This window comes from Dermacentor variabilis, chromosome 3, assembly GCF_050947875.1.
Source record: "Dermacentor variabilis isolate Ectoservices chromosome 3, ASM5094787v1, whole genome shotgun sequence".
NCBI classification, from domain to species: Eukaryota; Metazoa; Arthropoda; class Arachnida; order Ixodida; family Ixodidae; genus Dermacentor; species Dermacentor variabilis.
In genome coordinates, this window is record NC_134570.1 from 72,055,237 (window position 1) to 72,072,136 (window position 16,900).

The 16,900-nt window shown below is 47.3% G+C and overlaps 1 protein-coding gene across 6 annotated transcripts in view; it reads right to left on the reverse strand.

Annotated features, from left to right (window-relative positions):
• The window catches only part of Sarm (sterile alpha and armadillo motif), a 211,847-nt gene that overhangs the window by 69,385 nt on the left and 125,562 nt on the right, over positions 1-16,900 (reverse strand). The window contains exon 1 of one of the 6 annotated variants that reach the window (XM_075685593.1): positions 5,715-6,159. The exons of the other annotated variants lie outside the window; for them this stretch is intronic. Within the exon in view, the coding sequence (XP_075541708.1) occupies positions 5,715-5,744 (30 nt within the window). The 5' untranslated portion in view covers positions 5,745-6,159. Of the gene's footprint in view, positions 1-5,714; positions 6,160-16,900 lie in introns of those variants that run through there. 6 annotated transcript variants of the gene reach the window in all.

Genomic DNA, 16,900 nt, shown 5'->3' on the forward strand with positions numbered 1-16,900 from the left:
GTCGTGCAAGAGATGTTTCCGGAGCCAACGCATCCACAAGGGAACATGACCTCGTCAGAGCTCACCTGACGGAGACGAGTCCCTTTTCCTGAACGTCGACTCCAGATATCACCAATCAGGAGGGAACAGACTTTATTGTAATACATCCCCAAGTCGGGAGATCTTGCTTTGAGATTGTCATTGCCTACATACCAGGTCTCACCCGCCATGTTAGGATACGTATACGTGCTGAGCAAATGAAGCCTGAGAAAGATGTGGGTTAGGGGAGTGAGGCAGTCACACGGTGCAGTCACACGGTTCGATGCAGTGCAGGGCTAACTGCGGAAAGTCTTCTGACAAACGGGACTCTTGGGTTGTGGGGCATTCCCCTAGGGTGTGTGTGTGTGAACAACGGAAGGTCTCGCGCAGTGAGCGCAGATGGGGTGATCTGGTGGCCTGGGTATTTGGTAGATTGTGAGTCGGGTTACCATAGAGCGGTTCAGTGCGAGCTTTATTATACAAGCCAAGAATCACCAAGGGCGCCTTGTCGTTGATATGTGTCTGGAGATCTCCTGTCCAATGCACTTTAAAATTGGTTGAAATTCGCTATACCCATGCATGTCGCCCGTCGCGAGTGTCGACGCGATCGCTGAAGCATCAACGAACTGCAGTGAGCTGCCCTGCGTTTGGCACAGTGAACTACTAGATAGCTGATAGGTTTCAATTTACCGATATCGTCATCCGTTATTCAGTGAACAATTTAGTGTAATTGGCACATTAATGCTAGCAGTGCTACATTAATTCTAATGCGTGACATCTGTAAAGCTCAGTCTGGCCCTATAGCGCTAGCACTCTACCACTGTAAAAAAGTTGAAGAGGATAGAAGGGTTTGAAAACATCAATATATTGCTTATAATTATACAGGCAGTGCGATATCAAGCACAATTTTCCCGCAATGAGCGTTGCTTTCGAAGCATTATGGTCCATTACCGATATAATGAATCATACGCATTATTTCGGTCCACCCGCGGTTCTCTAACGTGCACCCAATGCACAGTATATATGAACGTTTTTTGCAGTCGAAATTCGGCCGCCGCGACCAGTGTCGAATCCGCAACCTCGGGCTCAGCATGCGCAACGACACAGCACTAAGCTATATGCCGCGGCTGGCGAGTTATTTCACTCCCTCCGCAACTTTACAGGCCTCTTCCCGCCTTTACGTGCATTCTTAGTAATTCGCACTCGACTGACGTGGCGCTACAGCTGTCAAATCTTCCCATCAGCATCGAATACGGCGCTCGGCAGCGGAGACAAGCGATACTGACGGAAGACCGGGAAATATAGGCAGGCGCCAAACCCTATTCCGATAGTTTTAAAAAAAGAAACACTGACGTATATAGAGGCCTGTAAAGGGAACTGCCGTTCGAAGTAAAAATAAACTCCTCTCGTGTCCAAGCGCAGTCGGCGCACCGGGCGCGTGGGCATTCCCGCGCGGAAACGCTAATGACGCAGCCTCATTTCTCCGAGGCACAGTCACACACCCAAGGTATATTTAACGCGAGACACAGTTCGCAAGTACAGACTTTGCCAAAAGTTTCGCAGCCACGCACTGCACACGCGTGAGCGCACCTGACGTCGGATTGCGCATATACCACGTTTCTCCGCGACGATTAATTGTCTCACATAATTAAAAATAACTTGTTCAGCAGCCGGTGACAATCAGAATGGGCGCAGCAATTCCAATAGAATAATTACCAGATAAATTCACTGATTAACCTTCAATTACCTGCTCTATCGGTGCGCATTCTCGCCGTAAAGCAACATTGACTCGCTGATTTGCAGTCAGCCAAGCACAACCTTTTTTTTTTTTCGCTAAACCTCGTGCATCGCTGCAGCTTTGAAAAATAAAGTACTCATGCACTAAAATGCATCATTAGACCAACGCTCCTAAAGAAGATAGGATAGACCAAGGTGCGACTGCTGTATAGATGCTATAGTTGGCTTTTCGGTATCCATTATTCCTCAGTCCTCAACGTATAACGCCTAACGAATCTCTCTCAACAGCCGTATAAAACAGACTGGGCTCCAGAATATTTTCAGAAATCGAGGTACATATGCGCTCTAAGAAACAAAAAAATTGCACCCTTTGGGGCTTATGTTGCCTCCAAAGATAATGACCATCTATCTCGCGCGCACTTCCTCTTTTCTTTATGGTAACTCTGCGCTCCCGGTACTTTCAGGTCACCGTGTGCGTCGCATCAGCATGACGTAGCGATCTTGGGAAGAAATTATCGGGTGGGCAAAGCTAACAAAACGAAGAACACGCAAGACAGATGGAGGTTAATGGTTGGGGACTATATGAGCCTGACAGCCGTATAGTCTTATTTAGAGTGCATAGGTGCACTCTAATACGAGTACCTTGACCAAACCACGTCCTTGGAGGGAGAAAACAATTCACGCGCTACTGCAGTTTTCGTATAGTGACCGGCCTGAATGACCTTATGATTAAATTAAAAATTATGGGGTTTTACGTGCCAAAACCACTTTCTGATTATGAGGCACGCCGTCGTGGAGGATTCCAGAAATTTCGACCAACTGGGGTTCTTTAACGCGCACCTAAATCTAAGTACACGGGTGTTTTCGCATTTCGCCCCCATCAGAATGCGGCCGCCGTGGCCGGGATTCGATCCCGCGACCTCGTGCTCAGCAGCCCAGCACAATAGCCACTGAGCAACCACGGCGGTTGACCTTATGATTCGTGCTATGTATCGTCACATCGTCTCGCTTGCGCGCGTTGTTAACGCTTCCTCCCTCTCTCTGTCTGTCTTTCTCTTTTTAAGACAAGGTTTTTGGCACTTCAGATCGATTTGGGGTACGTCGGATCTTGGTACCTGACCACTTCCGCCTCGTAAACAACTGCTCAGTCGGCTTTCTTCGTTCTCCCGGCGCGTGGTAGTAGAGGGAAAGGTAGAAAATGGATCTCCAATGTTCGCCTTGTTGACCATGCTTTCTTGACGCCCTTTGTTGTTTTCAAACGTTTTATAGCTGTTACACCCTACATAACCTATTTTTATGTGCTGCGATAAATCAGTTGATGCAGAGAAACTGAGGTAGAAAGTGCTCTGCTTAATCCATTACTCTCTGCTATACAGCAAACAAATAGATAAAGTAATGTAACGATTGCTTTCTATTTTTCTCTTGCTACTCCTTTAATCATGAACGATTTCACGTTCGAAAGCTGCCCCATGTTCTGCTTAAAGCTCATCGGCGGGGACTTTCCAGCTCACATGGCTGCTTCTTTCCGTGTAGTCCTCTCTGTCTGGTTCTTGTGCCTTTGTTTTGCGAGCTGTCCTACTATGTAACCCAGCGTAGCATCGCTACGGTGTTGCGATACTAAGCACGAGGTGACAGGATCGAATCCCGGCCGCCGGGGCCGCATCTCGATGGGGGCGAAATGCAAAAACGCCCGTGTCCCGTGCATATATGGGGCACGTTAAAGATCCCCTGGTGGTCAAAATTAATCCGGATTCCCCCGCTACCGCGTGCCTCATAATCAAATCCTGGTGTTGGCACGTAACACCCAAGAATAGCTCATCGCTCGTAAGAACAATTTGACATCGGCCGGCAGCTTTCGCAAACAACGTGATCTCTATTCAGGGGCCGAATTCACAAAGCTTTTCAAAAAGTCTGACTGTCGGACAGGTAGGTATATCACGTGTATGCGAGGCGCGAGACCGTGATTCTAGGTAGGTCTGCAAGGCAGGTCTGCAACATCGATAGTATCGTTCTTCCCCAACTCCCTCCATCCCCTCCCTTCCCCCATTTCTTGCCGTGGTCTTGGATGTGCTTCGGCATGCAGCGCACTTCTGCGAGTACACGCTTCGTTGGGGACTGTCTCGCAACGACGTGTCATGTGACGCTTCAAGCGCCGCCCGCCCTATGCGCGATACGACAGCGCTTCCATCATTCCTAAAAGATGCGGTTCTTAACGAAACCTAGGTGCGTGTCCGTGGATTGTATGTGCCGTCCGCGTGTACGTTTTTCAGTCGTTGTGCATATCATATTTCTCGACCAACACCCGGAGTATCCGCCCAAGCCGTGATCCAGGCTAACACATCTCCGGTTTCTCATCAAGGCAACATCCCTCTCCTCGAGCATTTTGTCTCTTGTTCACTCAAGCTTCCCTATGTAGCGTAAGCGTTCCATCGCTCCATAGGTCGTAACGGAGGTTGGGTAAAGTAATTTCTGGTTCCACACGATGTGGGCATAGATCTACAGCAAACGCTGCCATATACGTCAGCCCAGCGCAACACGTCAGTGAAAGAGTACAACCTTCAGAGCGACGAAAATTGTGCTTCACAAGGCCTGTAGATGCGCCCTAGTATTCCGAAACGAGAAATCTAGAGACAAGCCCGTCGAAGGACGAGCTAGAAGTTGTCCATGAAGACTAACTACACCCGTAGGAATTTGCAGCGCCCTCTCAGACACATTACTCTTGCACACGACCAAGCGCTTCGCTTCAAGGAATGTGTCACGTACTCTCGTGCGCTCATAGACAAGCCTAAGCCTGGAAAGGGACTCGAACCAGCTGCTCAAGATTAATTTGAACAGAAACGGAAAAATTCGCACTAGGAAATAATAAATAATAAAAAATAATAAACGAAGAATACTCCCGCTGATACGCATCGAAATGCGTCGAAATAGTCACATACAAACGTGAGGGCTGTGTTTTGTAGGCAATATTCTTTTTCGCCGTCTGATCATATTTGTCGTCTGTCCCGTGGTGAGGCCGATTCCGTACATGGCCGCCGATTTCGCGCGAGCCATTGAAAAAGGGTAAAAGTAGTAGAAATTGAAAAGAATCTGTACGAAACTCGGCCCGGGAACCCATGAATGTTTACAAAACGCATGTGAGGCAAGGGTTGAGCACGATTGGCCACCATAGCGGCGGTGCTCTTGTCAGGGTAATCGCCACTGCGGTGGCAGGAGCGCGAACGCTGGCAACTGAGGTAAGGTCCTTATACGCAAGAGAACGTATTTGAATATAGGCCCTAATCTTGAGCGAAGATGTAATTGATTACAAGGTCACCACAACGCGTACAGCGTTATCCATACTATCTATGCAGTTTCACTTGTATTGCAGCTACTTCAAAGCAAATGAAACAATAACCCTAAAAAAAGAAACAAGAGAATGCTATTGAAAAAAATAACACAGAAGTCCCTTAACAACGTACATTTTTCCGGCAGAAATGTGAATTATCCATGCGGAGAAGCCAGTATAGTCAAGAACTATAACTTTAAATTTCGAAATGCTGCGCGAGCGTCGTTATTTTTGCTCTAAAGGACAGTGTTTCCTCGCCGAGCGGTTTATTTATTTATTATGGAGCATTTTAGAATGGCGCTGCCGTTTACACTTACCGCCCCCCACCAAACATACAGTTGTGCGCTCGCTGAATGAGGAGTCAGTCACGCTTGTCAAGTGACGCTTACGGACGGGGGCGGGCGCGTTACGACCTTCGAGGGAGCACTATACGCCCAACTCTCGACCTCGCGCTTCTGTACACTCCGGCTGATACACGTGCTGTACGACGACGCCCGCCCATAGTCCGCACCCTCCGTTACGCAGCTGCAGAACAACGCCAACGTGCGCGGCAAACAGAGGAGGAAGGAACAAAAGAAAACATATACGAACAGAAACGGCGTGGACAGAGAAGGGCGTACTCGCGTATACGTACCAGTCTGCTCGAGATCTCGGTTATCTCCATGACGTCCGTAGCGGATACCGCATGTGGGCCACAGACGACGAGGAGCTCCCTTTCCTCGCGATGACGTCAGTCACTGGCGCGAATACTCCGGCCCTTCTGCTAGGGCCGTGCGCGATCCACACTCGAAGGAGGCGCGCAGCGCGCGCGCGAGGCTCACTTCGGCGCACGGACGCGACGCACCTGCGAGATTCACGCGTCGGCGTCGATGTGCGAGAGCGAGTAAAACAGCGTCGAAATGAGGCACTATATGTTTTCGCTTCGTCGGTCGAGATCACAACGCTTGTTCGTTGGTCGAGTCGGCGGCGCCGCGCAGAGAAGACCGACCACGGGAGCGCGGTCCGCGTCGTCGCCAAGTCGTCGTCGTCCTCGGCGCCGCGTAGGTGAAGGTTTCCCACTGCGGGCGCTGGCGGTGTGGTGCTCCTCTGCCAAGAGGTTGGCAACGGGTTGCGCTTGCCGCTCCGCTTTTCGAGAGCTTTCTCGCCGCCGCTGCTCTCCACGAGTTTTTTGGCGCGTGGGATATCTTCGGGGCAAGGTTGCGAAGACGCGTGAAGTCTCGCGCGCGCTCCACGCCGACGTTCTTCGGACGGCTGCCCTGACCTCACGCTTTCTTTCGTCGCCGTTGACGACGCGTCACACTCGGAGAATGAGAGCGCTTAAAAAAAAAAAAATGTCAGGAGGATAAGTTTGTCGTCGCCGTTTGCGAGTGGGAGGGAAAGTTTAGTCTTGCCTCAAGGACACAGTGAGGAAGGACTAAGGAGCGGCGGGTAAACGGCTAATGGAAGAAACGAATAAGGCGATCGATATCATCTGCTGCTGTACACGGCGCTATCGGGATTGGTCACTGACACTCTTTGCCTTTGGTGGTCGTACTTCACGGCTCTTGGTCGCTGCGCTGTAACGCACGAAACATCTCTGGCGCCCGATAATGCAGTCAGCTACGAATATTATTGCCACTGCTGAACATTGGCGCTCAATTTTGTACCGCCATTCCACAATTCTGCAGTAGTGAGCGATTCTCAACGAGCTTGAGGGCCCTTGCCAGACAGCTTGCGCGTGTGTCGTCTCCACACACCAGCGCATTTGAGCATTGAGTATCTGCTGTGCGCTGCACCATAGAGACTCTTTAATGAGGCACCGATGAATGATGCTGTCGCTTGAACAGGAGAAGATATCATGAGCAGGGCAATAATTTATCGACACATTCAGACACTATTGACAGCGCGCCTGTTGATGTCTCGCTGGAAAATGGCACGGAGGTTGACAGGCAGTTCTATCGACGCCGCACACTTCCATCGAGGCACAAATGGCTGCGCACCTGATGACGTCAGCCGAATAGCGCTGCCATGCGTCTGTAGCACTCGCGAACTGCGACCTAGGACGCCGAGACGGTCTCGCGGAGGCCACGAACGCTCAGACGCTGCCCCAAGCGCGGCTATATTTAGCTTAACAAGGCGACCCGTGTTGTCTCGCTTTCGAAACACGGGCACCCGTCACGAACGTCTCTCAGGACGGCTTGGTCTGCGCACGTTTTCCTCTGTTTACTACGCTGCAGAATCCGATGGCGGCGTTGCCCTTGAGGCGCCGGTTTCATTACTGGGTGCCTCATCTCGTCCGTTCCTTATGGCGATCCGCCGACGTTGGTATACGCGCAACCTAAAGGCCCAACGACTGATGGCACTTGAGACGCGAGCAATCAATCAACAGCCGTAACACAAAAGCGAAATGTCGCTCGTTAATCACGGCAGGGGGTCTGGGGAAATGCATTTGGGTGTGCACACAAGCCGACCCTTGCTCCGGCCACTGAGTTACTTGTTCGAGCATGCAGTGGCAGTCATCCCGACAACTAAGCATCTTACTGCTCCGCACGTAACACGGAAGTATATGCTCTAGAAAAGTGCTTTCCGAATAAATAAGACTCCGTAAAACTATAGGCAAAGAGTGATAGACGAAAGAAAGGCAAGGAGATTAACCAGAACAACAAAGTGCGGTTTACCACCGTACACTGGGGGGCGCGCGGGAGGGAGACGTAGAACCTCAGACTAGCATCACCGTCAATAACAGAAAAAGGAGGAAAAGAAGAAAGCAGAGCGCTCGCATAAAAATGCAGGGCGGCAGAAGAAAGGAGAGGTGGTTAGAGATTGGGGAGCAGTTAAATATTGAACAAAGATGTGTGTATGCGGTTAAGGAAATGCACTGCAGAAACTCAGAATAGCCACGTGCCACCGATTCATGATTATGGTTGAGAAGGGTGCAACAGAACTAAATCGGAAAGAAAGGGTGGAGCAGTCGGGTATGCTCGTACATCAGGGAGCCAAATGGGAAATGAGTAAATTCAAAGTGTCAAGAGAATCCTTAGTTGTCAGGCACAGTGAGTGGAAAGCAAATTGGCTGAGAGTAACGTATTTGTGGAGGGGAAAAATTGCAAAGAGAAGAATCAAGAGTTAGCGGAATGTCCAAGTGCTGACATTAATGGTCGCGGGAATGTTGTCGAAATTATCCTGTTAGGTGACATGAATGCCCACATATAGGATCTAGGCGGTTATACCGACAACAACGGGAAGGTGATGTTAGATCTTTGTGAGCAATACAACCTCGTTATAGTGAATAAGTACGATGGCCAGAACATGTGGAAAGTCATAAATAGACAATCGGCTGTTGATTACTGTCTGATGACAGAATGAATTTATGATGCGTTGAGAGAAATGGCCATTGACGAGGAATGGTATAGCAACATAGGGAGTGACCATAAACGCATCATTTCGAAAATGGGATATGCAGTTGGGAAAGAGAGCATGGGGCGAAGAAGGACAAGTCCAAATTCGAACGCTGAACAAATAATAAATATAGTCACAAAGGTCGAGAAAGAACTTGGCAAATGGCCAAACAAAGAGTGGGAATATAGTGAGCATCTGAGTGTAACACCGAGAGAAATTAGGAAAAAGAAACAACACGTTTGCAAAAAGGAAACCGAAAAGTTGGCGGAACAGGGAGATACAGGAAGCGATCGATGGATGACAGAAAGCATCATGAGAGCACAGGCAAGCAAAAAAAAGCGCAGTTGCTGCAGGATGAAGTAGACAGAAAATAGGAAACATACCGGCAGAAAAAAAATCTACGGTTCAAATACTGGTTCAAGCAGTGTTTAAATGCGATGTGAACGTTTTTCATCAGAAATAGGCGTGAGAAAAAGATGGCCGCGAATAGAATATTTTGGAACCACATTAACTTATTAGGCAAAAAGTCTGGAAGAATAAAACATATACTAGACGTAGATGGAATCAAATTGGAAGGGGACGCTGCATTAAATTACTGAAAAATAACAGCCGAAAATAACACCTGAGTCATTTAAAAGCAATGGCGAGGTGGTATTTGAGAAAAAAAAATCATGAACGAGAACTAGATGGAAAAGGAGCTGGTGCTGAGAAATTTCAACTACAAGAAAGCTGCAGAGAAAATTCCTAAGCGCACAGCCACAGGGTTAGGCGAGGTTCCTATTAGGTTGATTGGTACCTAGGACTAAAAATTAAAGAAGCTCTGTTGAAAGAAGTACAAAGAAAGCTTATAAGGTAGGCGAATACCAGACAATTAGCGGCAAAGTATAGAATCAACTTAATTTATAAAGGTAAGGAGGAAAACAGAATTCACTCATACAGACGGTTGACCATTACATCGGTAATATACATGTTATCAACACAGGCGATTAAATTAATATTGCAAGCACGGGAAGAACATAACGGCATATTGGGAGAACTTCAGTATGGCTTCAGAATCGGTAGGTGTCTGGATGATAATTTATTTGTCCTTGCTCGATGTATTGAAATACTCAAAGAAAGGAGACCGTTAAATGTGGCTTTTTGAGACATTACCTTCGTATGACAACGTAGACCGCAACCTTTGGTCGGATATTATGGAAGGGGAAGGCTTAGGAAACAGCTGTATACAACCTTTGAGGAAAATTTACCTATAAAATACCGTTCTCGTTGAATGGCAAGGTATGATGAGCGAGGAGAAAGTTGATATCGCCAACGACCTGAGACAGGGGGCCCTTTGTCCCCACTGCTGTTTATTATGTACGCGGTAAGGATGGAAAGAGCGCTAGAAGGAATCAATATTGGGTTTAATCTCTCATACAGACAGGCGGGCACTAAGCAGAGCAACGGCTTCCAGTTCTTTTCTTTTCTTTTTTTTTTTTTTGAGGGCGACATTGTGTTGCTTGCTAACAAGCAAAGTGCTATGCAACGTCTGGCTGACATCTGTGGACAAAAGTAAGAATTTAAGATTAAATTTAGCGGTAAAAAATTAGGTTTCATGGTATTCCAAGAAAACAACGAACAAACAGCGTCATTACAGTGCCAGGAAATACCGCGGTTAAAAGAATACAACTTGCTTGGCATAAGGATAAATGAAAGCAATAAAAATATTTAAAAAAACACAGGGAGATACAATAATAGCAAAGCGGAAGAAAAATGCGACCATACTGAACCACAGCGCGATGAGGATACAATAGGAACGAGATGACTCGGGGTATGTGGAAAGGTTTAATGATTGCAGGACTTACATTTGGAAATAGGGTTGTTTGCTTGAAGTCAGTTGTACAATCAGGGGTCGATGGCAACTGAAGGTCATGCAATGAACGCTTCGCATTGGGCGCTCACGGGAAGACTATAAATTAAGCAGCGCAGAGTAATATGGGCTGGACGAGTTTTGAAGTGAGGGAAGGTCACAGTAAAATTGATTTTGAAGAACGACTGAGGAATATGGAAGAAAGTAAATGGGCTGGGCGGGTGTTCAGGTACTTGTACAAAAATAACATTGACTCGCAGTGGAGGAAAATAGCTAGGAAGCTCACTAGCAAGTATGCGACCGGTATAGTAAGCAACATGGCAACAAAGAACGTCAAACACCAAGTTAGAGAGGCTAAGCCAATTTTACGGGTGGCGGCAATGGTAACTACACAAGAGGAAAAACCGAAATCAGGACAGAAACGATCTATGGTAACTCAAAAGGAAGCTCTTCAGTTTTCGAAGCGAGATAAGGATGTCTTAGAACGCGTACTCATAAAGCGAAGCACACCAAGAAAGAAGAAGCATCTGCTTGCTGCGGTAAAGCTAGGGAAACGATGGAACATGTTTTACTAGAATGTCAACATATATGCCCAACTGTCGGTTCAGGCTTCTCTGGCCTGCTTGAAGCCCTTGCGTTTAGGGATAGCAGAGAGAAAGTAAACATGCCCGGAATAGAGATTATTAAGAGGAGATTGGAAGTTTAGCGGCAGAAAAGCATCGAAGACCACGAACAGCGGAGGCGTGCAAGAACAAAGTTCTCAACAGCGGTTCAGAAACTTCGATGCTGGGAATTTTATATATATATATATATATATATATATATATATATATATATATATATATATATATATATATATATATATATATATATATATATATATATTAAGATACGTAGGACGTTAAGCAATAGAATAACAAGAGCTTGGTGGCACAACCCACATCCCGTTTCAAAGGGCGTGTCCATAGCATCCATCCATCCATCCATGGAAGTTCAAGGAGTAAGAGAGAGAGGCAGAGCACACACGCAAGTTGGCAAGTTCACAGAACAGGATAACAATTAACACTTTCATCTCAGCACTGTCTTGCAGGTGCACAAAACATTGAGTTGTAAGTCAGTGCTCGCGCTGTGTGCATCCTTGTCCATTGTCCGTTTCGCGTTATTCGTTTACGAAGAACAACACATGAAGAACCGCCATGAACTCGCCCATTCCGCCACTTTCTCGAAAGTGAGTTTGCGGTGTTACATTGCGCCGTCGCCAGGTCGCATTGTCATTTTCACCCCCCGCCATAGGACAACAACAACAACAAAAAAAGGAACTCTGCCCACCAGTGTAAATGGGATTCGAATCCACGCCCTTGCCGCAATCAGCTAATGGGAATTGAACGTGCTAACCAACGCGCCAGCGCACAGCTGCTTTTTTAAAACTTTTTTATTACATGGTATTTATTGTCGCGAATGTGACATTGTATACGAAGACTGCGCAGGAGCTAGCCCACACATCACAAATCTAAAAACTGAAATGTCCTGGAAATATTATGTTAATCTTGCAACACTGGAATAATACAAGCACATTTGCACCCAAGAAGGTGGTAAACGATCCAAGAGTGCGTACGAGTCTGGTTAAAACTCAGTTTGCTCGTATCATGCGTGCCCTTCAATTGAACCCTCGCCTGACTAAACTGAAATTTTGAAGAAACAGCGGGCTCGGCATTGCGGTTCGACATGCGCAGATGGATACTTTGTAGGGGGCTCTTCGTGCATGTGTTTCGGAGGCCATAACAGGCAGCCTACTGTAGCGGATGAAGACGTCGTTGTGAGCATCGCAAAGAAGTTGTTCGGCGCGATGGATAAGTAGGCCAGTTGGCTGGCATTAATCACGCGTTTTCGCTTCGCTCAAAATTGGAAGAGTTCTCGGGACGATGGTGGTGCAAGCCGCGAGAGCTTTCTGTTGCTCCGGTTGTTATTCCTTCACCGTCATGCATGGGATCTGCATGCTGGAGTGCCACAAGTTTACGTTGAGTGATGCGCTTTCCGGTGAAAATGCGTCAAATTTGGTCAAATGTTCTGTACTAGCTAATGATCGCACCCCCAAAAGAGCAGCGCTTATCGCAAATTCCGGTGAAAGCTTCACTTAAGCCGATTACCACATCGCACGGATTGCGCATATTTATTATGTTTTGAGTCATCCTTACATCAGTGAGGACCCGTTTTCTGAAAGTAATTCGTAAACGCTGAACCTGTTTGTAAAAGGTGGTAAATGGTAACAGCGAACATGACATTTCTGAAGACGGCCAGCCAATGATTATCAGTCCGTACGAGTGATAAGCTTTGTGGATTCTCCCATACAGTCTCGAAGTTATAATGGTACTGAAACAATTGTTCAGAAGTTCCCAATACGCACACGCCATACTTAACAGCGCGGCGTTTTCAACACTGCAGAAAGTGTTCGTTTCATCACCTTCGCAGAGCGCCGCACAGGGTGCCTGTTTTCGATCTCCCACTTTCGAACATCAAAATGCAGTGCATAGCCGAACAAATTTGACTATTAGCTAAACACTATGTTTTCCGGCTGAATCAAAAGCAGCTACCACGTTAGAAGGCATGAGCGCGGAACAAAAACACACGTTATGTTACTGTTATGCGTGCTCTTTTCTTAATCTAACATGAAAAGTGCAGCGAAAATTCGCTTAATAAACAGGACATCAAGGAAGGCTGCATTCGGCAACCTTACAGTGGCACTGCCATGCAATCTTGTTTACAGGTAACAGTCTACGATGAAGAGTATTACCAGCTAATTACGTATTTGAGATGACATGTCTAGTGTTTAAGGTGTGTTTAATAAACGTGGCGAGTCCGTCTCGATGCGTTCCTCTACCCGTGTGCAGGATGTCATTTCGCGCACACTCGATCTGTATGTGATCACGCACACTCTGTAAAACTTATGTTTGCAGACACTGCGGCGCTGATAGGTTCAAAAACGCTAGCTTTAGCGTTATTCCCGCGTCTTAATCCTTGCGCGCAACATTCGCTGCTAACGCTCTGCTTTCGAGACGCCGCGATCTCTATGGTCTGAAACAACGGGAAACGCGAGGATTGCCGCGGAGTACGTGAGCCCTTCGTCCACTTACATCTTTTCCTGAACCGCAACCATTTTTTTTCCCTTCAAGTAGTCGATCGGCTTCCAGCTGGCTTGCACAAATAATTTTCTCGTGCAAGAATTTTAGTTGTGCTAGAGTTACGTTACGGCGCAAGTTTATCCGCGTTCGAGTCCATACTACAGAGTAGGATACAACCTTAAAAAAAATAGCAGTTGGCAACCAAGGCACACGGACCGCGCAGGTTTGTTACTCCGCCAGCCAATCACAGAAGCAAACAAAATCGTCGTCATGCGACCATTGCAAAATGTCGTCGTACTTAATACTTCAGGAGCGTCTGGTGTTCTTGAAGAGACTTTTCATTGGCGCAAGCGACGAGGTGTGTAACAGACATGGACAAAGTGTATGGAGTCTGAGCATTTCATTTTTCAAAAGTCCGGGGTACAGTTCATTTCACTACTAACTCCGTTTTACTCACGAAACTTTCCTGCCAACTGAAGTGAAACATGACAATATATAGTAGCGGCGAAGCAAGCGTTTAATTTCAGTTCAATAAAAAATTAGGCTTTCACTGTTCCACTATAATAAACGAGTGAAAGCGTAAAAATTATGCGCTTATAATTGTATTTTTTGTGGCTACTGCCTTATTTAGCTAACAGGGACAGTTTGAAGTACGAACTATTTGCAGCCTCGCGGAGGAACGTGGCCGGCGGTTATGAGGGCGTGGCCGGGGCTTCACTGCAGACTTGAGTTGTATCTGATTATAGTCGTCGTCTTAGCAGTCACATATTATAAACAAGCGGCCAAGCGTAGGACGTCCTTGAGCACGACTCCCCAAACAAGATAGGACCCAAGGTAGCGTCAAGGGTGGAGTTGGGCGGGAGTATAGTTGCTATTGCCCTATAGACGGATGGAGCGCGCCGGTATACTGCAAGGCGGCGAAAGGAATAGGGGGCTCGGGCGAAAGGTTAGTGGGGCCAGGCTCTCAGGCCATCCCTCCCCTTTCCGCATTCGCTTCGTATTCCCTATAGTGGTCCCGGACAGCATCGCGAGTCACCCGAGCGCTCAAATACCTCGATAATCAACATAGATCAACATAGCTCAACATAGTTCTGAGGGAATCAGACAAGAACTCCTTGCTTCTTCATTCGCGAATTACGTGTTAAGGCTTCGGGCTGACCGCGCGCGCTTCTTTCCTGGGCCTTACTCATCATCCGTGCTCTGTTGTTCTTTATGCGGTGCCACAACGATCATCGTACTGTCAATGAATGGAACAGTCACCACGGGTGGCTTTTTCCCTATGGTAGAGCGAAGCGTGTTAACAGGCTAACGGAGGAAACAGGAAATAAAGACGAAGCGTGGCTGCACGTGAATGTGAAATCAAATTTTATGAACAAATGCACGTGTGCGAGGACTGAAGTTATCAGACTGGACAGAGTGCAAAGTGCGAAGCGACTGCTCCAGAACGCGTAGCCGCTATATCACCAGCGCTCACAGCAATCAGCCAGCAGTAAATACACTAAAGTTTCTTCGCACCAACGGAAGTCCTATATAGGGCGTCCCAGCTAATGTTAGCAAAGTTGTTCAGCGAAAAGAAGAAATATTAAAAATACACGGTGCAAGACGCAATCTTAAGTTCCACGGTGTTCGCTCATCAGACCTCCAACAACCGAACACCTCAAGTTTTATAATTGTATCCTTTCTTTCTTTTTCGTTGAACAACTTGGCTGACGTTAGCTGAGACACACGGTATAAGCAACGAAGCACGTGGGCGATTGATACGTATGGTTGTTCATTCTTAGCATTGGTACTACACGGCTATCACAGCAGAGAAGCGAAAGAGTGCTTGGACTTTTTCTTTTTTCATTTTCTCTGCGTTTGTTGTTTTCCTCCACGTTCGTTAGCGTTTATATGCAGAACCAGTAATGCACGAATAAACGCCGAAGGACCAGTCAAGCAGCTGTTCTCATCCGTCGGTTATCCTTCGCGGCGTGCGATTTCCGAAGACTTCTTCCGCCACCCATTTCCTCTGCTATATTTTTAACTCGCGCACGTAGCCTATAGAAGGCTGACCCGCTCGGCGGAACCGGAACAGCCAACCAGGAGCAAGTGCGCCGGGAACCATACGCGTGCCCTTGGATTCTTATAGAAGGCTGAACGAAGCGGAAGGGCGGGAAGTGTACGGAGCAGGGCAGGGAAGCCAAGTTCACGCGGCAGTTTCTGCGCGGCGGCGTGAAGACAAGGCGGCGCGGTTGAGACGGCTATCAAAGCTGCCACATGCGCTCATTGCCACAAGAGCACCTGTCGGCTTGTCTGTGTGGGTGCGCATCGCCACCCGTCCCGGACACTTCTATTCCCGACACCCTCAACGCGGGCGGATGACACACAGGCATTACCAGTACAGGCGGGAGAAGCGCAGGGGTAAACGAGTGCTGCTGCTGGCAGTGTTTGCTTGACTTAGCCAGCGAGCCCTTGGCGCGTCGTGTCGGACTCTTCAAGCGCGTGGTTATTTCGGTTTAGCCTCTAACTTCCGCGGTGAGAGGTAGCGAATTCGGGAAGGGATAGAAATAGTTGCGGTGATTGAGTGAGGCGAGTCCTCACTGCATGCACAGGCACCCGCGGTCGATTTTGCTGCTTGACATCGAGCACTGCGCGTGGCTAAGCGCGGTTCCCTTACTGTTCCCTAACTTCTTACTGACTGGCGTTGGCTGGCTTGAAGCGAGTAATGTGACATTCTTGTTTCCCTGCCTGTTCGGTTTTTTTTGTTTGTTTTTTGCCGATGTGAAACGTAAAATTATTACCAGTAAAAAAATGAGTACAGGCTAGCAGCGGCCACCAGAAGTGGCAGGACGTTCTGTCTAAACTCGCTGGATTCACTGGCTTTAAACCAAGGAAGCCTGCGTGTTTTTGTGGGATGTTAAGCTGGGTAGCATATGAGTGTTGAAACATCAGTTCCGAACAGCGCAAAATTCAAATAGGTTGCGTTTGCCCCGCGTGATCGAAAGTATTCCTTACTTCTGTTACGCCTCACCTTATCTCTTCCTCCTCTTTCCGTGCCAATAGCCTCAGCAATTTCCAACAGAATATATATATATATATATATATATATATATATATATATATATATATATATATATATATATATATATATATATATATATATATATATATATATATATATAGGTTATGTCGACAATTAGGCAGTCAGAATCATGAGGCGACAACTTATCCGCTTGACTTTGAATAGCTTGCCGCTCTTTGACCATTACTGGCCTTTGCGCCATAAGACCATATACATCAGCATCATCATCTTGAATAGCTTCGAACATTGCGGCCTCAAAGCTTCTCTGCAGCACACGTTGTGGACAGATTCCAGCACAACCACGAGAACTCAGCTCAATAGAATTAATTCCTCTGTACAATATACCGCGTGTTCTTTATTGCTTCCAATCCCCCAGCAAACTCCACAGCATCAGGTGACAGATCCGGCGAAAA